General features: G+C 43.8%; 2 protein-coding genes across 5 annotated transcripts; both read left to right on the top strand.

Moving 5' to 3' along the window:
- The first annotated feature begins 4078 nt into the window (after positions 1–4078).
- tbr1b (T-box brain transcription factor 1b) lies at positions 4079–8143 on the top strand. Its single transcript, XM_003961934.2, has 6 exons — positions 4079–4853; positions 5014–5168; positions 5316–5437; positions 5665–5823; positions 6150–6211; positions 6681–8143. The coding sequence occupies exons 1-6, from the start codon at positions 4162–4164 to the stop codon at positions 7522–7524; spliced, it is 2034 nt and encodes a 677-aa protein (XP_003961983.1). The 5' UTR covers positions 4079–4161; the 3' UTR covers positions 7525–8143.
- A 1346-nt stretch (positions 8144–9489) lies between these two features.
- Positions 9490–25013, top strand: slc4a10b (solute carrier family 4 member 10b). 4 transcript variants are annotated; one of them, XM_029849799.1, is made up of 27 exons: positions 9490–9762; positions 10528–10569; positions 13208–13289; positions 14116–14271; positions 14356–14494; positions 14812–14972; positions 15107–15292; positions 16491–16579; positions 17721–17878; positions 18468–18555; positions 18806–18952; positions 19032–19135; positions 19931–20105; positions 20191–20324; positions 20528–20624; positions 20694–20773; positions 20909–21014; positions 21389–21550; positions 21770–21883; positions 21968–22129; positions 22199–22450; positions 22586–22654; positions 23251–23424; positions 23562–23681; positions 23757–23824; positions 23898–24003; positions 24234–25013. In XM_029849799.1, exons 1-26 carry the CDS (start codon positions 9529–9531, stop codon positions 23971–23973), a joined length of 3375 nt encoding a protein of 1124 aa, XP_029705659.1. In that variant the 5' UTR covers positions 9490–9528; the 3' UTR covers positions 23974–24003; positions 24234–25013. The 4 variants fall into 4 exon arrangements, with proteins under 4 accessions (XP_029705659.1, XP_029705650.1, XP_029705654.1 ...); XM_029849790.1 differs by having other exon boundaries at positions 20528–20773; XM_029849794.1 differs by lacking the exon at positions 10528–10569 and having other exon boundaries at positions 20528–20773.
- Positions 25014–25670: the final 657 nt, after the last annotated feature.

Raw genomic sequence — 25670 nt, 5'->3', positions numbered from 1 at the left:
AGCATTTTACTCAAAGCCTGGGTTATTTTTGGGCCCTACCAAGTTGTCGTTCCAGCTTTTATCGGCGTTTGGTTCATCGCAGCCTCCGACAATATTGCTCCAGGATAAATTAAACATGAGCTACGTGGAGTGATAATCTGCGGGCCTCTCTTTTCACACCGCATTCCCAATGAGCTGCGTGTTGGCCTGGTGTTGTTGCCTGTGATTTTAATGAAGAATATTCTTGTAACACGACAGTCGCCTGTTTGATCCTGTTCTCCCCCAAATATATTTTCTTCTAATAGAAGAAGTCTAGTTTCTTTTGAGGCAGCTGTGCTGCTTCTCTCTCTCTCCCCCTCTCTTTGTCTCTCTCTCTCTCTCTCTCTATCGCAACTCATTGTGGATTAATTACAGGTGTTTTATAAATTGGATCTGGTTTTCAGAATTGTTGTTTGGCGCATTTCATCATCTCTATTCTGTATAAACAGAGCAAAACAGCCTCAGAAATATCCAAAGCTCACTCCACTGGAACCTTCCATTATCTATTGTTCAGGTTTCGACTGATGGCACTCGGATGAAACCTCAGAGGACTCTCACAGGAGCAAGTGCCCACTTCATGGCTTCTTTTAAAATGGAACTGATGTTTAATAAATAATTTCAGAGTCACAAACATCCACCTCACAATCACAGCAGTTCAATGATATTCATTTGGCATAAGTCAGTTTCATTTCTGCGTGCTTTTCATCAGGAAATGGCTTAAAAAGTAGAGTTAGTCTGAATTTTTCATGCTGTGGGCTTACTGGGGCTGGTGGCCACGTTCTTCACTCGCACACATCTGACAGTGCATGGCAGCAGAAATAACAAAATGGTCACAAACCCCAACTGCACTCCACGGGTCACACAGCCTCGTTAAAATTTAAAGAGACCAGCATCAAACCAAACACTTGATAACAGGTCAGAAGCAGGTGATAAAAGAAGTTTTCATAGCGACATTAGCCCTTTTGCTAACTTTGTGACATTAGATCCTGAACATTTGTTGGCGCCAAATAATCGGGAAATGTCGGATTTCATGTTTCTTGCGCGTAAATTTGTATTTTGGCTGTTTACTCGTAAAAAAGAACAGTTCTGCTCTTATGTTTTAGAAGATCCCAGTATAGTTGTGCGGGAAACTGTGCCAGCATTCTACCGCAGGATTGTTATATCGAACATCTTGGTTAGCAGAAAAAAAATTAAAAACAACGTCAGAGGATTTATGTTTTTCCCTGAAGGCAGCAATGTGACCTTGCAAACGGCATCCAGCAGAAGATAGAGGCACATTCAAGGCAGAGCTGCTTTTATCTGGACCAGATGAAGCTCCGGTATGAATAGTTGTTTTGCACAAATCATCTGTCAATGCTGCTATCAGCACTCAAATTTCCAGTTAGCATGATTAGCTGTCCTGAGGTTAATTTGCCGGGTGCTTTGTGGTAAGGAAAAAAAAAAATCACGGCTGCGGCTGGCCTGGCTCGGCGACCCTTAAAGGGCATCAATAATGAGCAGGTGGAGGAGTGCACTTCTGCCAGGACGCGTGTCTCTGTGTGTCCAGGGACGGCTACTAATAAGGGTTTAAAAGCCACAACTGTCCACTCCACCCCTTAGCAGGCCTCCAGCTGTCTGCTCTGTCACAGGGCACCCTGATTCCCTGTGACAGAGCAGATCACTGATGGCAGGAAACCACAGGGGGCGATAGTTATGGTAACATGGCAAAAGAGCACTTCTGAACCAACCTGCCCCATTAATTAAAGACTTGAGGAAAATATTAGTTCTGCCTCCTTTTTTATTAAATGGCAGAAGCAAGAAAGAAGGAAGGAATAGTTTGATTTATTGATGGAAATCGCAATGACATGTGGCAAACAACATATAAATAACTTAAAGGCCATCTTAAATGCATTCCCATGAAATTTTTAGTGCCGCTGTAATATAAGCCACTACCTGTCATGAATCCCAAATAACCTTGGCTCTATCCTCTTAGTCCAGCCCAGTGTGCCTCATTCCTTATTACTGGCCTGACAAGGAAATGTTTACCCATCCGACAAGAGACAAGCCATTTCATAGTCGGAAAAAGCAATTTCACCTGACTGGAGTAGCACACTATGTCCCCATATCCTTGCTGGCTATAATTTTGTTGTCATTTTGTGTGCTGTGATCATATCATTGAAGTGACAGTGCTGGGCATTAGGTAAAGTCCCTAAGCTGGTGCTCACTTTCAGGCTTTTTCTCCCCTTGTCATTCACATTGATTAGATTAGACCCAGGTGGCGAGCGCGTTTCTTTGGCACAACAGTAAACATGGCGAGAGTGTAGAGTAAAAGCCCATCTTTGATGTAAAACGGCTCATAAAAGTCCAGAAGTGCTTTTGTGAAATTGTGGTTTTGATCCGATTTTTTGAAATGATACTTTTGCTTTTTGCTGCAAATCTGCATTGTTTGGATTCTTTTTAAACCACGTTGGAGTGAAAATTTCAGTATTTTTTTGCAGAATACTGGGATGTGGGGCTCCATCAGAGGGGGTTTATGCAACGTTAGTGGCAGAGCTCCTAACCTGCGCTACCCTGGTACCCCCCAGGGACATGGCTGGCCACAAGCATAACAAATTAGCCCCTCTCCTCTTTGGTTCTGTCCGCGGTCACTGGCTGAGCCAATAGAAAGGGGGGTTTAGGATGAAAAACAGGCAGCGGAACACCTGGGGGAGCACACCGAGTTTCTGCATGGGTGTTCAACAATTGGTTTGTTCAATCGAAGAGTTAAAAACATGCTCGCTGTGCTTATTATAGATCTGTGATGAAGTGAACCTTAATCCTGTAATGAGGAGAGCAGAAATCCGCTTTTCTCAGGCGCAGACAAGCCTGTGCTTGTATGATTCACAGGAATAGATTGCTGGACCCTATAACCTCATTATAATGACCCCTCTTGTTTGCTGTAGATGGGTGTTCATTACAAATACCAGACAAACAGCTGAAAAAGGCCTTGACTCGCCTTCTTAATCATTTATCTAGTGCAGAATAATAAGAGAGGTGATGTTTAATCCACAGGGTGCTGATAAAGGACCTTAATCTGTGGCTGTGTATGTTATGTTTGGAGTGTGTGGTCCTGAGAGAACATTTTTAATGCAAAACTTTTTCAAAAGTCCCATTAAACGCATAATCCAGCACTTTAACTTTAATACCAGTGGTGAAAATAATGTTAAATTATCACATTTCTTTGTGTCGTTTTAATCAAAAAATGCCCGTGTTTTTCTGGGGCACTAAAAATCAGCACCACTTACTATTTATCACAGGAAGCCTTGGAAAAAAAAGGATGGATGGATTTATTAAAGTGTGCCGGGAAATGCACTTTTAGCCAGTTTGATGTAAAACACCGTCAATTTTGCAGCGCCGCTAAATTGTCACCATCAAAGTTATTTGTTTTGTTTTTTTTAAATCGTATTTTGCTCTGCAGAACCTCCCCTTTCAGTTTAAGAGGTGCAGTCACCTCAGCAGCTCTGTTATCAGCCCGCCGGCTCGTAACTTTAAGGCATGAAATATTAACCAGCACCGCGACTCATAAACACATCTTCAGTGGGACGCCGTGATTTCACGCCATATCACAAACATTTTAAGGCATCAGATGCTCTGGTTGTCATGGGCTGTCATTTTTGGCGTGTTAATAATATATCTTGGCTTCCGCGGCAGACATCCTTTGGCACTCATGGCGCATAAATAGGTAAATAACGGCGGTAAATAGGTAAATAACGCGGCTGACATGAGGGTCCGCTCTCTGCAAGCAGGTAAAGGTTTTTATCTTTTTGAGTGTTTTTCATGATGACAAATATTAAAGAGTATGCATCCATATGTTTTAATCAAAAATAGACACGTGTGACACATAAACAAATCACATTTGCTCAGCAGCGCTCCACAGATTGTCCTAATTAAGAGCTGTCTAATTAAATTACAGCCTCCAACCGTCCAATGACAGGCCTCGTTTCATTAGCGCAGCGCAGAGAGGGACGGATAGAAAATGCTTCCTGGTTGCAAGATGGTATTGGCTAATTTGCTGCTTTCGATACTTCGAGTGATTGCAAAGCGCGTTCATAGTGTTAGATTAAGAAGGGCGTGCACAACAGCTTGTGATATATGTTGAAACTAGTGGTGGCGTCTTATTAAGCTATGCAGGTCGAGAGCTGCGTCTCGCCCGCGAGTGATCTGTCCAAGAAATTTATGAATGTGGGCAGTGGCTTTGAGGGCTCCGATGGACCAGAGCTTCCGTTGGAGGATCATCCTATTATATGTGCAAGTGACAACCTGGAGAGAAGTTCACCCCTGAAAAAAAACTCCAGGGAGATGACGAATCAGTCAGAGGCAGACAATTTTCCCGACTCTAAGGACGCATCAGGGGACGTCCAGAGGGGCAAACTCTCTCCTGATCTTCACGGAGTCTCTGACATCCGTCATAATTTCGATGGATCTGCAGGAGAAAGGTGCATTTTTTCTCCGTCTACTCAGCCGCACTCAGTCTCAGCAGCTCCCAGTGCCATGTTTCCATACCCGAGCCAGCATGGACCAGCGCACCCGGCTTTCTCTATCGGGAGTCCGAGTCGCTACATGGCCCACCACCCGGTCATATCTAACGGAGCTTACAACAGCCTTTTGACCAACACTTCTCCTCAAGGCTACCCGGCGGCGGGCTACCCTTACGCGCAACAGTATGGACACACGTACCAAGGAGGGGCTTTTTACCAGTTCTCGACCGCGCAGGCAGGGCTGGTTCCGGGGAAAGCGCAGGTGTATCTGTGCAACAGGGCCCTTTGGCTAAAGTTCCACAGGCATCAAACAGAAATGATCATCACAAAGCAAGGACGGTAAGTGCCTGCCGACTTTTCTGGAGACGCCACCGCGTCCCTCTAAATACACTTTAGCGTCGAGTCGTTTTCACCAGCGAAATAAAAGACAACTTGGAATTTAAACCATTTTTGCCTGATGGTTATTTTTTATTTTTAAATGTCCTCATTTTCCCCACAGACGGATGTTTCCATTTTTAAGCTTCAACATTTCTGGCCTTGACCCAACTGCCCATTACAATATATTTGTGGATGTAATACTTGCTGACCCAAATCACTGGCGGTTTCAAGGAGGCAAGTGGGTGCCATGCGGGAAGGCAGACACCAATGTCATAGGTGCGATATTACATTCTTTTTTTTTTAAATTCCAATTTAAGGTTACCTGTTTTTTTTTAATAATAATTTTAATTATAATATATAATCTACGCTATATACATTAATTGTAAAGGTTTCTTTATAATTGTCGGTTCAATCTTATTTTAGGAAACAGGGTTTACATGCACCCGGATTCGCCAAACACCGGTGCGCACTGGATGCGTCAAGAAATCTCGTTTGGAAAGCTTAAACTCACAAACAACAAAGGTGCCTCCAACAACACGGGGCAGGTACGCAACAGCATGCCAGCTGCTTCAGGAACAACATGTTCTGATTATTAATGTGATGAAATTCCAGCCGAGTCTTCCTCAGTTTAGTAACTCGTTTGCGCCCAAAATGGTGTGTTTGCGGCACACAGAAGATCAGATGGAATTAGAGGAGTGTAGCATTTGCATTGTTCGACCGTTCCAAACTTTGCTGCTGAGTTTCTGACGCGCGTCTTTGCTCGGCTCTCCAGATGGTGGTTCTTCAGTCTCTCCACAAGTACCAGCCTCGGCTCCATGTGGTGGAAGTGAACGAAGATGGGACAGAGGACACCAGCCAACCAGGACGAGTCCAGACTTTCACCTTCACAGAGACGCAATTCGTCGCCGTCACAGCCTATCAGAACACCGACGTACGGATATTTCTTATTTGGCCTCGGCGGCTACAGCACGCACGTCCATTTCACGCACGTTCATTTTTATTGAGCTCGGTTTCACAATAGGCCTTTACAATTTTATCTAAAATGTCCCGTACTTTTCCCACGAGGCTGAGAGATGTGTAATTTGAAAGCAAAAAGTATAAATTGAAGATTTTCTCTGGCAATATTTTACATAGAAATCGCATTTATCTCTTAAAACTAAGTTTAATTTTTTTTTTTAAAAAAAAGCACGTGATCAGCCAGCAGTCTGTATCCTGCAAACTCGATAATTCATGATTAATTAATGACTTTCTTCACAGATTACGCAATTAAAAATCGACCACAATCCGTTTGCCAAAGGATTTCGGGACAACTATGACACGTAAGATTTATTAATTTTTTTCAAACTTTTTTTTGTATTTACGCTTCTGTAATAAAAATGTCTAAACGAAGGTTAATCACTTTTCAATTTTTACTTGTTTTTTTATGCAAAAATGTTCCACCTGCAGGTCTTAACATTAATCTTTCTGCACATAGGCCGATTTGATATTTTGAAATGTAAAATTTAAAGCACAAATACGTAGGCACAGATCAAAATTTAAGATTTTTTTTTTAACTTTACGAGAATATTTTTGTTTCGATTCCTCTTCCCCTCAATGTAAAATGAAACACCCAAACTTTTCTAAGACTGTGTGAGGGGTTTACGTTGACTAACGCCATGAGCACACGCATGAAGCAGAAGGCCTGTTTGGCTGAATGGTTCTGACCCCAAAGTCTTTGTTTCCGGAGAGTCTGTCAGAACTGAGTGACTGAATTGTTTCTGTGTTTTTCCCTTCCCTTGTTTTTTGCAGTGTCTACACAGGCTGCGACATCGACCGCCTAACTCCATCTCCGGGTGACTCTCCTCGTTCACAGATCGTGCCGGGTGCGAGATACGCCATGCCTAGCTCTTTCCTGCAGGACCAATTTGTCAGCACTTATGCCAAATCTCGCTTTCACCCTGGCATGGGGACTGGTCCTGGCACGGAGCGCAGCGTCCCACTCGGCAACAGCTTGCTATCCCCGCAGCAAAGCGAGGAGCCCACTGTTGACACCCCCCCGCAGCGATGGTTTGTCACCCCTGCCAACAACCGACTGGACTTCGCAGCCTCGGCATACGACGCCGCTGATTTCGCCGGTAACGCGGCCACCTTGTTGTCCTACGCAGCGGCCGGAGTGAAGGCTCTTCCTCTGTCGACCGCAGGCTGCTCCAACCGCCCTCTTGGCTATTACGCAGACCCGTCGGGCTGGGGAGGACGCACGCCGCCGCAGTACTGTGGCGTGAACAGCAAATCCGGTTCGGTCTTTTCCTGCTGGCCTTCCAACTCCATCGGAGGCAGAGCCGGCACCAGCTACCTGGCCGAGGAGGGGGACTCCATCCCGGCAGAGAGGTCACCCATTGGCGGCTCCGAGGAGAACAAAGGCAAAGACGTAGCGTCAGAGTCGAACTGGATAAAGACGCCGTCCTCCATTAAATCCATAGATTCAAGCGACTCTGGAATCTTTGAACAGGCCAAACGGAGAAGGATCTCCCCCACGCCGACCCCAGTATCTGAGACAATGTCCCCGTTAAAGTCTGAGCTGCTGTCCCCGAGAGAATGTGAGAAAAACTGCACTAAAGACATCAGTTATTACAATTTCTATACTCACAGTTAGAAATCTATCTATCTATCTATCTATCTATCTATCTATCTATCTATCTATCTATCTATCTATCTATCTATCTATCTATCTATCTATCTATCTATCTATCTATCTATCTATCTATCTATCTATCTATCTATCTATCTATCTATCTATCTATCTATCTATCGTTGATAAAACATGTAATTTTTCCAACTCGTCGTAGTTGGGAGTTTCCACGGAGCTCAGTAAAAAGACTGCAGTTATAAATATAATGTACATAATATTGGTGATGGTGATCGTTTGTTCACTAGTGGTGTTTGAAATAAATCTCCTATCTTTAGTAGCCCAAACTGTTTATGAAAGATATAACCAGTCCATTAAATGTTCTTGTGTAGCACATATACTGGCAGCAGGCGGAGTTCGTATTTTGTACTTAAAAGTGTAGGCTACTAAAAGTTAATGACGTGACATCGATTCCTGACACCTGTACAAGTTGAATCATGTTGGTAAATGTAGACGTAGGGTCTATTTTCTTTTATTTACTTCCGTCGCCATTTTTGTTTTTCATAATTTGTATGCTGCGTTGTTGTGGAAAATCTCTGTATATGTTGTAATGTGATGGAAACGAAATAAATAATGTTAGAATGATGATAAAAGAGATTCTTTAGCGCAGTGATGGCATGTGGTTAGAACAAAGAAAGTGTCCGTGAACGCATCACGAATAGCTCTTCTCCCCCTATAAAAAAAGAAAGAAAATCAGGCCCAGTCAACAGGGACTATTTCATATAGCGTAAGAATTAAAATTAAAATTAAAAATGATATTCAATGAGGATTATCCGGGAATCTGCCGGTATTCTTTTTGATAAATCCGGAAATTGCACAAGATCGTACTCTACATCTTTAAAGAGTCATAAACAAAGGTTAAATGAAACAAAGGTTTAAGAGCAGCCGCTGCACTACGAATAACAAAGCATTAAGAATTAATACATCGATCTCTTAAGTGTATCAAAGTGATTTTGGGGTTTTCATAAATATGTGACGACACGCCAACGGCTGCGTTAACTTTTCCATTTAATAGTGGGTTTTTGTTGGAAGAAAGCAAATTTTAGTGTGAAGGACACACTCGCAAGTCACACGTGTGTGCATGTGAGTGTGTGTTTCTGTGTGTGAGAGAGGGAGACGGAGAGCGAAACCTTCCATGGATTAACAGCAGATGGCGATAACTGAATGCGGCACCGTGTGCAAACCAGCTTCTCATTACTTGGTTGTTGTTTTTTTTAATGATGGGCAATGAGAAAAATCAGAACACGTCTTATTTTATTCCACGTTAATATCACCAGATTCAGGTTATTTTTGTGTTAGTGTGTCATCTCGATGTTGCTGTTTGCCTCTGGAATCCACAGTTTACACCCACACCAGATGGCGATACTTTACTATTATTACAGCATCTCACACACACACACACACACACACACACACACACACACACACACACACACACACACACACACACACACACACACACACACACATCACTTTTGTTCGGTTTAGTAAATTCAGCAGCTTAACCAGCCTGTCACCAAACCAGGTCGTTCAAGTAAAAGTTAAACCATAAAACCTCATCAGAGCCACGTCTCTGCACCGCTTCCGCACCGTGGTTACATGTCTGCATGCACACACACTCGTTTTTTATACATTTGTTAAAATAGTGACTTAAATGAGTCATTTGAAGGGTTGCTGGAGAATCACATGACCAGGAGACAGAAAACGCAAAATAATTAAAAGAGAATAAAATGTAACATTCGGCTTAGTCTGGTTTAGGACATTATTGTTTCAAATGTGTTTCAAGAGTAAATAACATAAAATATCTGGTTGTTTAATGAAGATCTGTGTGTTGTGCTTCGCTTCTCTCCATGTCTAAATATTGGGGACATTATTACAGCCTCCAGAACATTTTTTTACGCGGTACAAAACGATTGTTTAGCGGATTAAATTTCAATCTCCGCACCTCCGCGTCTAAAATGAAGATTAATAATGACGCAGCCGCGTCATTGCAGAGACGCATTAAGGACAATACAGGGCGCAAACGCGCTGCTGGCCGACCATGATCATAGCCGTGACTGGCTGCTGCGGGTCCGCTCAGTTACGGCTGCGCCTTGTGGGACCAGACGCAGTCCAAGTCTCCATTTCTCCATTTGTGCAGGAACCGCTGGCAGGAAGATGGACACAGCGGAGCGAGGAGCTCAGTCAGAGCCGCTGTTGCCCACGGTAAGAGCACACATCCCCGGGGACAAATATTTACTTATGTGGATTAATATTTAAAGAAGGCTCTTCATCCAGACTGTCATGTGTAATCTAAGTGACATGCGGCGCCCGGGGACTAATGGAGACATTTAAAAGTTGACATTAAAAGAAATGCGCCACACTGCCCAGGCCTGTTTCTGCAGAGAAAACATAAAAGTAAAGTTACTGAGGAACTTACAACTCCACTGAAGAAGAATGAAAACAGATTAAGATGTATTTTCTGAACAGATACTGGCACAATTTTGCTCATTTGAATCTTCGATGTGCTGTTGCGTTATTTATTATTCCATGCTTTCCTCTTACCATATGTCTCATTAATATAGGCATTTTGAATAACAGTATCCTTGATTGGGTATAAAAATGGAACTTAATGCTTTGCAGTCTCAACAAACCCAGCTTCACAATGACTCAATAGTAATGAGGGCTCTCAGAAGAGATCTCTGGTGTTTTTGCTATCATCCATTTGCTTTTTTCCACTTAGCAGCCGGTTTTACTGTTGATGGCTGAGCTTTTAAAGTCTTTCTGAGAACCAACCACATGATGTCAAAATGAAAAACTGCAAACTGACCTTAAAAGTCAGGGAACATTAAAAAAAAAAAAACCTAAAAATATCATTTTAGTGTTAATCTTCATCTAATCCCAAGAAGAAAATATCTCAGTTTAAGGCTAAATACTGCAGCTGTAAAATGTTGAACCAGTTATCCTTTTTTTCTTTTTCCTAACTTTTAGGTGAATTCCAATTTCGGGTCATCTGTCGGACGCAGGAGTTTGGTGAGTCACCGCGATGCTCATGAACTGTTTCAGCAGCTGAAACACCACTTGGACAAAGGGATCCGACGTGCCATGACCTTTGGCTTATCGTGGCCTTAACAGAGAGAAACAGATCGCGCGGGATCCGTCGGGCTTGAGCGGCGTTGACATGCTGCCGGGCAACAGTGATGATGTCACAGCATTAATCTCAGCAGGAGAGAGTGCTGTGGTTCTGTCGATAGGAGCTCAATCACAAATTACAGTTGTCTGACACAACAGAAGGGCATCGGAGGCTGGCAGGCATGGTGTGAGCGGGGCAGCAGGAGTTTGCAGCGCAGAGCTTTTGGGATTGTGTCGCACTCTGACTAAAGTGATTCCAAAGCAGAGGACACAGAGGGAGAGCTCATGTATTCGGAAAAACTGGAGGCTCCGTGGCTTTTTGAACATCAGGTAGGGCATGAGATCCTCACTGCATTAGAATGGCGGTGCTGGTGCTGGTGGTGGTGATGATGATGATGATGGTGGTGTGGAGTTTCTGACTGGAATGATTCTTCATTTGCGCCGGTAGCAAAGGTCAAGGCATTTTTCATGTCGGGAATCCTGCTTTAATTCCGCCGAGCTGATGACTGATCCATCTTATGGAGATGGACATGGACCAAAATCGAGAGATCAAGGCTGTGAAATGCCTCTGTGAGCTTCTACAAAATGTTCAACTAACGTGTCCATGTGCAAGATGCTGAAGTTAACTGAAGAAACATGTCGGGATTTCGGTGCCACACGAAAGCCTGTGTGCAGTTAAGTGATACTGCTGCCACCGATGCTTCCAAAATTGCCACCGCCATCTGTAGGGATATGTTCCACATCCTGTGAAACCACTTCGGCTGCCTGCTCTGCCAGTGCAGTTTTTTAAAATATGGTTACTGATGAGTGAACGGTAAATGTTGTGTCCAAAATCTCCTGCTGGTAAATGAAGGAAAATTTCACGGACTAAGCTGGACGAACACACGTTTTCAGACGGCTTCGTGCAGGATTGCTAGCGTTGCTCACACTGAGCGACTACTGTCAGGGGGGAATCTCAGAATAGGAGCTCAGCTCCACAACGTGGGCTCTTTTCCTGCTTATACAAAGTACTTATTCTCAATATTCTGTTTCAAATTGGTGCACTCATTACTTTATCTTCTTTTTTCCTGTTTCTGTGGGACAAAATGGTTATCGCAAAAATCTGCTATAATCTTTGTTGCCGACATCAGATGACGTCAGCAATCCAGACTATACTGAACTATCCAGGTTATAGAGAGCTGTGAACCTCGTTACAACAGGGATCAGGCTCTCAACAACACCTCACACCTTCTCGTGCACGTGCACGCTTATATCAGAGTAAAATCCATATCGGGTAGGATTCGAGTGTATTGTGCTTTGCTGATGATGATGATGATGATGATGATGATGATGATGATCTCTGCCAGAAAGCAGAAAGAGCTACAAATCCAGGGATTCCAGAAGGTTGTGTGACTACATGTAGAGCCTTCACCCATGAGACTGGCAGGATAAGAGCTGGTCTGTGTTGGGACATTCTTAAAACAAATTTTTGGACTGTTGGAGGATTGAGGTATTTCTGGGTTAAGTCTTAATGTTGGTGATAACGATCCTCCATTTATTGGTCTGAAATGCATGTGACCATAACCCTCTAGAGGGTTGAAGAATAAAGGTTTCTCTACAGAGAAAAACCAGGCAGCATCTCGGTGACAGAGTCAACCAGAACCATGGAAGGGCTCATTGTCCCACACGTCTGGAGTTCTGTGATTCACCTGACTTGATCTTTACAGGTGTTGTCTTTACAGGAACACACAACTGTTTAGTGTCCACTGTCCATTGTCAGTTATAGGTTTTCTATATACATTTTAGCTGGCACTGAATAGATCGGAGGAGGACTCTAGGATCTATTCCATTAGCACAATTTGCAGTTGTGCCAATGGAATGAAAAGTGATCCCCGATTTGACGCACACGTCGACAACACTGTAAGCTGTTTAACTGAATTTACATAAACAGTAGAAAAACAGAAAAATAAATAAACCCGTCAAGGCAATTTTTCAAAAATGGACAGTTTGGTTGAGCAGCTTCAGCATGGAAACCGTTGATGAGGCTTAAATCCTGTATATCAGCGGGCAGATTAGCAACATGCCTCTCCAGCTCATGTGGCCTGCCAGCTGTGAGCAGCTGTGCCTTTAATTATCATCCTGCCATGATGGTCAACTGGGGGTCAAGGTGGCACAGCTGATGTTGAGCAAGATTCCGAGAAAAAGGCGTGTTCTGAACCAGTCCTTTTTCAGGAGTTTGGTTTCTTTTTCTTGTTGTGGCTGCCTGAACTTACAGGAAATGAATTTTACTCATCCAGACAGTCGTGAGGGCGGCTCAGCACATGGTTGTAAAGATTCAATCAATGTGTGCAGCAACAGCCTCAATTTCTGCATAATTTTCACAAAACTATATAGCATATTTATCGCCCACTTAATACTCTGTAAAAACCTTGAGGAACCTCATGATGGAGCCCCCTGGATGCTACTCCTGCGCTCTAATCTGCTCCTGCTGGTGTGATGAATGATGGATGAGGAGTGATGAACCTAAATGTCAATAACATCTCTTAATTTGTCACTACAGAGGAATGATGACGAGGCCGTTGTGGACAGGAGAGGTACACGATGCCAGCAGGGCACCAACTTTGAGCAGGAGGATCTTGAAGGTACGTGGAGAAATCAGACCAGGCTGTTCCAGCAGATGATCGTACTCCCAACAGCTTTGGAAACAGAGTGGGAGGTTAAAAAAAGAGTGGGTGAGCGAGTTAGCATCAATGGTTTCAATCAAATGATGTGATTCATTAGCTCGGTGCAAATGAAAGGTTTACCCGTTATGTCCCCATGTAAAATAACGAAGCTGTAGAGCCTGACGGGAGCATTTGGACACAGCTGCAGAGCTCAGGCAGCGCCGGGGTTACATCTGTGCACTGTCTACTGAGCTGTGGGGGCCGGGTGTATAAATGCACACAGAACGCTGCAACAAACTCAAACGCTTAAAAGAGCTGATGCATCGATTATGAGTCAGGATGCACAAATACACACAGGCTGAGACAGTTACACTCCCAACAAAACTAGGATTGACTGTGCGCCTGCAATATTTTAATATACATGCATTAATGCAAATAGATCAAGCAGATGGCAGCACTGTGATGATGTAATAAATAACCAAAGATTGGAGGTATTTTTACACTAATGTGATTGTGTTTCATCCACATAATGTAAACAGGATGCACAGAAATATATAATAAATAATACACAGCTTAATGGAGTAACACAATATCAGTTAAACCCTGATGAGTGAACTCACACTGATTATGTAAAGCTCCTGAAAGCACACAGACATGTACACACACTGAAAACACATGGAACACACACACACACACACACACACACACACACACACACACACACACGCACACACACACACACACACACACACACACACGCACACACACTGCACTGATGTGTTCTAACCAACAAACATGTCTCCAGGCCATAGGACTCTCTATATTGGTGTTCATGTCCCCCTGGGCAGTACAAAGAGGCGCCGCAGCCACCGAAAACACCGTCACCATGGAAACAAGTACAGAAGGAGGAGCAGTGATCGGACTCCAACCCTGGTGGAGGGTAGAGAGTCTCCAGTTTATGGTATAGCTGAGTTTTTAAGCACTTTGGACATTTAAGACCAGCATTTAAGCCTGGAACGTGCCGTCCTATCGTCTGCGTCCACAGACACTCCCTCGCAGAGAGTGCAGTTCCTGCTGGGCGCTGAAGATGACGATGAGGAGCATATCCCTCATGACCTTTTCACAGAGATGGATGAAATCTGTGTTCGAGATGGGGAGGATTCAGAGTGGAGGGAAAGCGCCAGGTACAGTTAGCCAGACAACGACCTGGCACCCCCACACAGACCCGTCATACCATTACTCTGATTGAATGGAGCAGAAATTCCCATGATCCCACTCCTGCTAATGAAATATATGTCCATGTGTGGGAAACGTGCAGTCCCATTCCAGTAAGTAGTTGAAACCCATGGCTGTAATTGCAAGGAAGATCATTTTCTGCTCATTTCTTGCCTCTTTACAAGAAATTAGCACGCCCAAGTGTTGGTGATACAGCAAGAACAGATGGCCGACCAGTTTGTCGTCTATCGGCCTCTGCTGACTGGCACTCAATCTCCTGTTACAGGTGGCTGAAGTTCGAGGAGGATGTTGAGGATGGAGGCGAGCGATGGAGCAAACCGTATGTGGCCACGCTGTCATTGCACAGCCTGTTTGAGCTGCGGAGCTGCATCTTCAGCGGCACCGTGCTGCTGGACATGAGGGCCAATACTATCGAAGAGATAGCAGGTGATGGTTTTAATGATCTTTGAAAGAGTTTGAATTTAAGGAAAAATAAAGCCTTTGGCTTGCCATTTTGATGTGAACATCTTGTTTTTGTGACAACATTTGGACCCATGCCATCTGCCAAATTTCTACTTTAGACATGGTCTTGGACCACCAGGAGATATACTCACCCATTGGAAATGAGCTGAGAAAGAAGGTGCGAGAAACGTTGCTGAAACACCATCATCACCAGAACCAGAAGAAGCTGGCGAATCGTCTGCCGATTGTCCGTTCCATTGCTGACATGGGTCGGCGTGCCTCAGAGCTCCACCTGGACAAAAATGGTGAAGAACCCAAACACCACTAGCATATTAATCACCAATGACACCAAACTCAGCTTTAGGACCATCTGACAGGCTTCAAAATATGTCAAATGAAACCAGAAGAGGCACACCTCTGCTTATTTAACATCTATGCATGATTCTTAAGATATGAGACACCCACTGCCCTTCTATTGGCCTAAAAGACCAAAACGGAGAGATCCTGTAGCTGCCCTTCCCTGACCTTACATCTGAGGAACAAGGAACCCTAACCCTTCATTTACCTATACATGACGTTAAAGTCAATGATGACACGCCTATGCCCCGCATATAGTAAATATACTCGCATAAAAAGAAGTCTCGACCATAAAGAACTTAATCCTGCTTTTCCACATGTAACGTCTGAAGCTGGAGAAACACAAATGTATTACGGTGAATGTGCTTTTATATGTGCTCATGGTATAAATAATGGAACCTTTCTGAGCTTACCTTTCCATAAGCGATAAACAAGCATGTGCCATTCCATTATGTTTCATTTACCATTATGGCACTAATAGTCTTTAACTGGTTTGGAACCAGTGCTTTCATCTGCTGGATTGTGAAATCTGGTTTGTATTAAAATGTAGTTAATTAATATTTGTGGAATATGTGCATGTGTCTGAGTCATCTGGTCATAATATTTGTATTTTGGATTTCTGATGAATCCAGCACCTGCCATCTGCCCGCCCAGCTGCCGCTGCCCCACTGCAGTCAGCAGGTGCTGTTTTATACAATATGTGACTCCTTTACCAGCTTACGCTTAAATAACATATTGCTAAGAAAATCCCATAAGTGACGTTGTTGCTGACAAAACTCTGAATGACTTTATTTATTTATTTACCTTGTTAAGGTTCTTCAGCTGAAACATTAGAAGACCGAACTACACACCTGAACCCCAGCGAAGGAGATGCTAGTTTTGTATATGTTCCAGGACCATAGGCTAACTAGGCTAACAGTAGCTCACAGGCTAGATCAGAATTCCATTCGTGATTCGATGCTCTCTGACCATGAGCATCTGCCCCTGAGAGCCCTAATCCCTGGTGATATGTTGGAGTCAGATATGTTTGTTCCTAGCTGAAACTGATGTATGAAGTGTAGAGCTGGAAGGAGCTGAGGAGTGATGGAAATGTTTGTATCTGGTCTCCTTCCGTTGATCGTGTTCTCTCTTTTGTGGCTCATCCAGATCAGATGACATCCTCCCAGTCCCAGTTGGCGGGTCCAGAGGGGAAAGCGGAGCAGAGCAAAGACAACAGTTTTGTGGACTTTAGTAAGGTAAAGCCGTGTAGGCCGATGACCTCCAACCTTCAAAGGCTGAATGAGCTTTCATTTTGGGAAATTTCACATTTAATAAATATGTTTGCATGAGTAAATATTAATATTTGATTACCATTATTTTAGGACACAAGGATCATCAGATTTAACCAAATATTAAAATATAAGAAGTGTTTTCTCCCTCTATTGCAATGAAAATGTTGTATACTCATCTTATATGCAATAGTATTGGAATTACAAGTATGTGCAGGCACCCACCCACACCCACACCCACACACACACACACACACACACACACACACACACACACACACACATGCACGCACAGAGTGACTGTTTAACAGGCTTGTAACCCAAATTCCGGTACATCCCTTTCTCCTGCAGTCATCTACTATAGTCAGGGATTAGGATTATGACCATTATATGAGTCCTTCAGTGCCAATAATGAGCACACACAGCAAAGACAAAGATAAAATCTCCTGGCACAAATATCTGCGGGTTCACCCTCCTGCTGAGGCCAGTATATAAAGCGTCTCATGTGTTGTGTCTCATCACAGAATAATCTGAGAACCTCTAAAAAGCAACAAATCCCATATCTTTGAGTGTGTGTGTGTGTGTGAGAGATGTTTTGCGTGATATTAAAAATGTTCCTCCCGGGTGGATCCAGCCTCAGAGATGGAGGACCACATGTGGAACAGGCAACACTCCAGTCATCTCTTGTCACATCATTAACGCTGAAAACGTCCGACAGTCCAAAACCTTCCGCATCAGCGAGCAGTTGAGATCCAGCAGCTTTTCGTGCTTCTAGGCTTCATATTGGAGGAAAATGCAACCTGTCAGCTGATTTACATCTGGATCTGGTCAAACTAATGTCGAAATTTCAGAGTTCGTCACATATGACGTTAAATCGGAGCGTCACGACTGTATTTAGAGAAGATCCAGTAATGCCTCTTTTTTATTCCAGGTTTAATGTGGGGATTAAGGGCAAAATAATGATTCATTTATTGACAGATTTCAGTCGTGACATAATGTGGCTGGTTCTAACTTTTCATAATGTGCTTTCAAGTTAAAGCAGCTTTGACCTGACGGAGCCAGAGAGCATTATGGGGGATATTTTAAACGATCAGTGCTTTCCTTCCAGATAGATCTTCACTTCATGAAAAAGATCCCGGCCGGGGCGGAGGCCTGCAACGTCTTAGTGGGAGAGGCGGACTTTCTGAACAGGCCCATGGTGGCGTTTGTCCGCCTGTCGCCGGCGGTTCTTCTCAGCGGTCTGGCAGAAGTCCCCATCACCACCAGGTATGTGGCAGATTCTAAATATAGTCGGGATTATGGTGGTGAAAACCTGGAAACTGGACTGCTATACTTTGGTCAAGTATATTTTATTCCATGTTCAGTGGTGGCCAGGACTATTAGAACCCCTGACACGTCTGAATAGGGAATATTTACATTTTCTTGCCTCTGAAACATGTTTCATGTAGTTTCTTTCTGCCTCCAGTGGATTAATGTTTATTTTAATGCCCAATTCACCGAGAAAAAAGGGAGACCTCTCCAGCGTCCTAATCCTTTTGGCCACGGTTTAATTTCAAATCTGAGTCATCAATGCATCATTTGCCTAATTTGCCTAATTTGTCATTTCGCTATGTTAATATGAAATGCATCTGTTATTACATAGTAATAGTGCTTATTTAACAAACTTTGCATATTTCAGTTGTGAAAAAAAAACTATAATCTTACCCAACAACCTCAATTGACCTTTGACCTTAATCCAAATGCTGTATGAATGGAACGTATACTGATGCATTTGTGACAATTTTAGTTGATTAGAGAACATTTGTCATCATATTTATTATCTGTCTTTATTTGAACCAAACCTTTTTGATTCCAGGTTTCTGTTCCTCCTCCTTGGGCCTTCGGGCAGGGGCCCTCAGTATCATGAAATTGGCAGATCCATGGCGACGCTGATGACAGATGAGGTAACAAATGTACTTGATGGTTTTCACTTTGCTCTTCATGATGCTCCGCTGTCTTAAAGTTGCTGTCCACTGTTGCTTGGTTGTGCAGGCGCGTTGCATAAATTCACAGGTTAGCACAAAGTGACAGATCTCTGAAGTGGCGGGACATTTCACAGCATGAGACGCGGCTCCAAGTTTTTATGACAATCGTTTGATTAGTCAGCCATTACTCTCTATGGGAGTTGAGCCTCTTTCATCTATCTATCTTCAGGTTTTCCACGATGTCGCTTACAAAGCGAAAGACCGCAACGATCTAATTGCCGGGATCGATGAATTCCTGGACCAAGTGACCGTCCTTCCTCCGGGAGAGTGGGACCCATCCATACGTATAGAACCTCCAAAGAACGTACCGTCACAGGTGGGTCCGAGCCCGGCAGCTGAGCTGTTAGACCTCAGAACCAGAAGAACTTAACTGCTGTTGATTGTTTGTTCAATAGGAGAAGAGGAAGAAAAGTAACCTTTTACCTAACGGATTAGTGGAGGGTGAGGAAGAAGAGGAGCCTGGCGGCCACGGTGGTCCAGAACTTCAACGCACTGGCAGGTGTGGAGTCAAGAACGTGCACAGCCCTGTCAGATCACCACATTTAGCGTTAGAGCTACAAAACCTCAACCAAATAGTGTCTTTGCTCCTCTCCTGCCAACAAAACCGCTTTGACCCACCAGAACAGGGTCTGGGCACCTCTGAGGGCGTCCTGGAGTGTTTAGAATCAAGATGGGATGTTGTTAGATGTAAAAGCTCCAAAGTGATGCATCAATACTTTTTAATTTCTCTTGTCAGAGGTTTGAATGTTTGCCGGTTGTCTGGTCTGTTACCCACACAAGTTTCATTACAACCCGGAATATTGAAAGAAATGATCACAAGGTGCTGCTCGACTGGGTCTGCGGTTAGTCACAAAGCAGTTTCCATGGAAACGTGCTGCCTCAATATCTCTATTTACGGTGATGAGATTTTTTCAGTATTATATAATATTCAGATGAAAACAATAATTCTGAAGGTAGAAACTAAGTTTAGTTGTTTAAAATTAAATGACTCAGTTTGTAATGTGATTTTTTTTACAGTTTTGTGATGTGATTTTGGTTCTCTCAGGTACTCCAGCCTCCTCCCACAGACTATATTTTGATCTACTGGGGTTGTGTGTCTAATGGTGTGTGTGTGTGTGTGTCCTGTGTCAGCCTGGTAACCTGTCCAGGTTTGTGTGGTACTGCTTGTTGCCCGGCAACCCCTGAACTCCTTGTGGCCCAGACTGGGATAATCTCGCCTTTGACAGATTAGAGATAAATAGTCCGTGCATGGATGCAGCACGTGTGGCAAACGTCTTCCTGTGTGTATTGGCAGGTGGTTCGGTGGACTGTTTCTGGACATCAAGAGGAAGTTTCCCCACTATCTGTCGGACTACACTGACGCCTGTAACCTTCAGTGTGTGGCCTCGTTCCTCTTCCTCTACTGCGCCTGCATGTCTCCCGTCATCACCTTCGGCGGACTGCTGGGCGAGGCCACGGAGGGCCGCATCGTAAATCCTTCCCCGTCCTGTTGTAGACATTCCGAAGCGGTGGGACAGTTTTAAAGGTAACGCTGTGTGTCTTCTTGTTCGCCAGAGTGCCATAGAGTCGCTGTTTGGAGCCTCCCTGACCGGAATAGCATATTCCCTGTTCGCCGGGCAGCCTCTCACCATCCTGGGCAGCACTGGACCCGTGCTCGTGTTTGAGAAGATACTGTTCAAGTTCTGCAAGTAGGTTCTTGATTTTTGCGTCGTGATGAGTTTGATTAGCTTCATCTGAGACATGATTGAAGCGTCTCTGACACATCTGGTCCCCTGTAGCACATTCCTCACCCTCTCATTGCTTACGTTGTAATGATGGCTTCCTGCCATCCCATTCAACAACCAGAATGTGATGCAGTTTTAATTGTTCCTTCTTGTCTCTCATAACTCAGAGAATACGGCTTGTCCTACCTGTCACTGAGGACCTGCATCGGTCTGTGGACAGCTTTCCTCTGCATCCTGCTGGTGGCCACCGATGCTAGCTCCCTGGTGTGTTACATCACGCGATTCACGGAGGAAGCCTTTGCCTCGCTCATCTGTATCATTTTCATCTACGAGGCCTTGGAGAAGCTGATCTACCTGGACAAGTACTACCCCTTCAACAGGAACAACAACCTGGACAAGCTCACCACGTACTCGTATGCAGGCCGTTCTCGCACAATAACCTACTGTTCAGTGCGGAGATAATCGCTGTGGACAGTTCATTTCTTCGAGGTAAATCCGTGCAAACTGAGGGATTACCGGGTCACCCAGATGTTCATGTGTTTCCGCAGATGTTCGTGCTTTGAGCCTTCTGATCCCACCAATGGAACCCTGAAGTACTGGGAGATGAACAATGTCACAGTCTCTGAAATCTACTGGGAAGCACTGGAGGTCAAGGTATTATCTACTCTATTCTTTCTTTCTTTCTTTCTTTCTTTCTTTCTTTCTTTCTTTCTTTCTTTCTTTCTTTCTTTCTTTCTTTCTTTCTTTCTTTCTTTCTTTCTTTCTTTCAGTCTTCTATTGTCATGGTCACAAACCAGCTTTTATATCATAGAATTAAAAAGTCGCTGTTGAAAAAGATGCACGTCCCACCTTAAAGTGGCACGCGCTCCCAGATGGAGGAAGATGGACAGCAGAGATTAAGGCCATGCGGGTTGGATTACATTGGATTACCCACTGCAAATCATGATAAAAGCAAGGTTTTGGGCTGACACTGATGCTCACCCTTTGATTTTGCTATATTGCTAATTACTTGCCAAATGATTCTGCAGGACTGTGTTGAAAAGCGTGGGGAGTTTGTCGGCAGCGCGTGCGGTCCCAAGGGCCCCTACGTCCCCGACGTCCTCTTCTGGTGTGTCATTCTTTTCTTTTCCACGGTTATCATGTCGGCCTTTCTCAAGGGGTTCAAGTTCAGTAATTACTTTCCCACAAAGGTACCAGTGGTCATTTATTACGTCACAATCTATTGTATTGATTAAACAAACTTTTTTTTATCATACTTTGTAATGTGCTGCTCTCTAGTGGTCAAAACTATGAATTTCAACTTTTATGTCAAACATTTGCGGAGTAACTAGTGCTTGATTCTACATCGGCTCACATACATGTTTCATTTTAATAAAAGAAGAAAATCAAGTTTTTCTTTGTTTTATTAGGTGAGGTCCGTCATCAGTGACTTTGCTGTTTTCTTCACCATCGTTACCATGGTTTTAGTCGACTATTCTTTAGGGATTCCCTCTCCAAAACTAAAGGTTCCCAGTGTTTTTAAGGTGAACTGTGGAAACAAAAAAAAGCTTGGCTGTCGTTATTCTTAAACAGGCTTCAAGTCGCGTGTTCTTTCTGTTTGCAACCAGCCAACCAGAGATGACCGGGGCTGGTTCATCAACCCGCTGGGGCCCAACCCCTGGTGGACTGCGGTGATCACCGTGGTCCCAGCTCTGCTCTGCACCATCCTCATTTTCATGGACCAGCAGATCACAGCTGTCATCATCAACAGGAAGGAGCACAAACTCAAAGTAAAGCCCGTTCCCGTGCTGCCTTTGCTGTAACTATGCTGTCACTAACTGGTTCTGTGGTCCATTCAGAAAGGCTGTGGGTACCACCTGGATCTGTTCATGGTGGGGCTCATGCTGGGTGTGTGCTCTTTAATGGGCTTGCCTTGGTTTGTAGCAGCCACCGTCCTCTCCATCACCCACGTCAACAGCCTGAAGCTCGAATCGGAGTGTTCTGCTCCTGGGGAGCAGCCCAAGTTTCTGGGAATCAGAGAGCAGCGGCTCACAGGCCTCATGATCTTCACCCTTATGGGCTCCTCAGTCTTCATGACCTCTGTGCTGCAGGTCAGACTGATGGTGTTTAGTAGGCCGAGTTACCTGGTGACCACCGTGGTTAAACCGGATGAGCATTCTCTTTATAATAAGCATCAAGCAGCAAGTTTTATCTGCTAACAGTGATACTTGTTTGCGATTCCTCAGTTCATTCCGATGCCAGTGCTGTATGGAGTCTTCCTGTACATGGGGGCGTCATCTCTCAAAGGCATTCAGGTAAAATCTATTACATTAGTCATCTTTTGTTCCCCCACAAATTGGCAAATAAAGAAATGTACATTCCTCACTCTGACTTCAGGCACTTAGTCTTGTTCTTAAACTTTTGTTGAGTGAACGCTGAGATGAGACAGACATTTGGTCTGCATGCTGAAGTTTTAAATTTATAGACACTCTGGATCTGTGCAGCTTTGAAATTCTCACTAAGCCATGGTAGGGAATCGCTCCATATTGTCTGGCTGCCCAGATTAAAAGTGTTAATTGGCCTCTTGTGAGTTTCTAGTATTTACAGAACACCTAAGACTGTTTTTTAATTGCCTTGTTTCTCCCCACATTCTTCATTTTACTGGCTTTATTTGTCGTCTTTGAAAATCGTATTTAATTTAAAACAAACATTTAAAAAAAATGTGGCACAGATTAAAATGAATATTAAAATGTCAAAAAAGATACAGTTTTTTTAGGCTGTTCTTGATGTGATGCAGTAATACGTCAGTGTAGTTTCCCCGCTTACTGCTTTTCTGTTGTTTTTCTGTTCATCGCCCCCATGTGGAGGGAAAAGGTCAGTAACCATGTGCTTGTTGATTTATCTTCTCCAGTTCTTCGACCGTCTCACACTTTTCGGCATGCCAGCCAAGCACCAGCCAGACTTCATCTACCTGCGACACGTACCCCTGAGGAAGGTGCACCTCTTCACCATCATCCAGCTCAGCTGTTTGATTCTACTCTGGATCATCAAGACCTCCAGAGCCGCCATCGTCTTTCCCATGATGGTAAATAAACATGCTAATTCTCCCATCTGCATTCCTGTCACAAATACAGGTATAGAAATGTAATGATGATGAGGATGATGATTAAGATGATGATGATGATGATGATGATGGTGGTGGCCTGTGTGCTGTTTCTGCAGGTTTTGGCTCTGGTGTTCATCAGAAAGCTGCTGGACTGCATCTTTACTAAGAGAGAGCTGAGCTGGCTGGACGACCTCATGCCGGAGAGCAAGAAGAAGAAGCTGGAGGATGCTGAAGAGGTGACGTCGCTCACAGTGGAAACATCACTTCCTCACATAGACGTGAGCTCCCACTAACTGTGTCTCACTCTGCAGGAGGAGGGGCAGAGCATGACGGGGGAGGATGAGGACGGAGGGGTGCAAGTGCCATTAGAGGGCTACAAGTGAGTTTCCTTTGTGAAACAGTTTGACTCGCTCGCTTCAGCTCTAACATCCATACGAATCGTCTACTCGCAGAGGCATTCCCATCATCAACATCACGGACGAGATGTCAAAAGGGTCATTTGGGAACACTTGGAACGCCAACGGTTGAGGGAAAGGGTCAAGTCCTCAGAAGTCGAAGGTCAGACTTTGACCTTGACTTGTTTATTCCAGAACAAGATGGTGCTCTGTTAGAGGAAACTCCCCTGACATCTACAGGAAACAGTCGCGTTGTGCTTCCAACGCAGAGGAAACATACACACATGAGCTTCAGAAGCATTGCCAATATTCCTTCTATGTTTGCGATGATATCCTGAAATATATACGTACATCTGCTGCTAGTAACACTCTGGTCTCTCTTTTTTGATGCAGCTCAGTCACAACGCTGGCGCCCACTCTGCTGGTTGTAAGAACACGGAGGTGGAGGACAACATCCCCGGTCTCGGTCTCTGTAAACTCTCCTAAAGAAATGTCCATTTCCCTCTTGTCCCTCAGACCTGTGTTATCTGGTACGTCAGTAAAACCTGCTGTGATCATTTTCTATCCCCGAATAATCTTCCCGTTTCATTTTTCTGCCGACTTTAGAGCTTTGTTTTTATTTAATACATGATAGCTTTATTTGTTCCACATAATTTCTTCCTAGATAAGCATTTAATGTATGTGATGAAAATACAGGGTTAACCTAGGTGGTAATTACAGACTATAGATGCGAAAGGGGTATGGAAATCATACCAAAACTGACGGGGAAATCCTAATTTATTTATTTATTTATTTATTGTAAAAGCAATGCATAAACCAACACGTTTAGCTCTTTTGTTATATGAGAGCATGTATGAGAGCTTAAATATTTATATTTATTGTGGAATGAAATGAGATGATATTTTAACTGGTTTTGGTGTTCATATATACATTTATGCAATATACTGTAGACTATATAGACTAGACCCAGGTTTTGTCACACATCCAAACAGCACAAAACATTCTAGCAGCCACATTTTGAGTGAATCGTGTTGAAATGGTTTTTAAAAGATTTGTACTTCATTATCACTTTTATAGTGTTATTTGAAGATAAATAAAGTTGAATGAAATCACTTGCTCGTTTTTGTTATAAATATAGTCCAATATGAATCGCGTACAAAGCTTTTGGTTAAATCGTCCATTAAAATAAATGTTCTAATATATATTAGTGTGTGTGTGTATGTGTTTATGTAAATATGTTTACATATATAATTTTATTTTTTTACGGGTCTTTACCATCAACTTTAATTTAGCACAACTCGATATAAGAATGAGCTTTTGTGACCACATTTGTCCATATTTGGTGTCAGTAGCAAACAGAATCATTCATCCACATTTGAAATCACATTCCAGATGAGTTGGGAGCTGATTAGACAGCTGCACACACGGTGACACCAGAGAAACATACATTACCAGTGTTGCGGATCCTAAGTGTCCGATTTTTCCCCTGGAGAGACTCCATCCCAAAATAAACTGAAGTAGGCAGAGGTTCCTGCAACCAGCAGATGGTGTGACGCGCTGCAGATGACAGCTCGGAGAGGCGGCACATCCCAAAGCGTGTCAAGACGCTGGCTCATGTGAATTGCTGCTTGGTCTCGGTGCCAGGAGGACTGGCGGGCCAGTCGCTGCTCAACGGGTCCGGGCTGATTGGCATTTCGTTGCTCGTCTGTTTGCCGTAACCCTGGTTGGCGAGCTGCCTGAGCAGCGCTGACAGGTGACACGCTTCATGCTGGTACCTGGTGGAGGTCCCAGAGCACGGCCCTCCCTGGAGAATGGGGCTGCTTTCATCTC

This window comes from Takifugu rubripes, chromosome 1 (assembly GCF_901000725.2).
Source record: "Takifugu rubripes chromosome 1, fTakRub1.2, whole genome shotgun sequence".
NCBI lineage: Eukaryota > Metazoa > Chordata > Actinopteri > Tetraodontiformes > Tetraodontidae > Takifugu > Takifugu rubripes.
This window is presented reverse-complemented; position numbering and strand designations above follow the sequence as displayed.

Bases quoted from the DNA above. Each gene is read 5' to 3' on its own strand.
- tbr1b (XM_003961934.2), top strand. From the start codon at position 4,162: ATGCAGGTCGAGAGCTGCGTCTCGCCCGCGAGTGATCTGTCCAAGAAA. The intron at 5,824-6,149 runs GTACGGATATTT...CTTTCTTCACAG, and splicing joins CAGCCTATCAGAACACCGAC to ATTACGCAATTAAAAATCGA. The intron at 6,212-6,680 runs GTAAGATTTATT...TGTTTTTTGCAG, and splicing joins TTTCGGGACAACTATGACAC to TGTCTACACAGGCTGCGACA.
- slc4a10b (XM_029849790.1), top strand. From the start codon at position 9,529: ATGACGCAGCCGCGTCATTGCAGAGACGCATTAAGGACAATACAGGGC. The intron at 14,272-14,355 runs GTATAGCTGAGT...CTGCGTCCACAG, and splicing joins TAGAGAGTCTCCAGTTTATG to ACACTCCCTCGCAGAGAGTG. The intron at 14,495-14,811 runs GTACAGTTAGCC...CTCCTGTTACAG, and splicing joins GAGTGGAGGGAAAGCGCCAG to GTGGCTGAAGTTCGAGGAGG.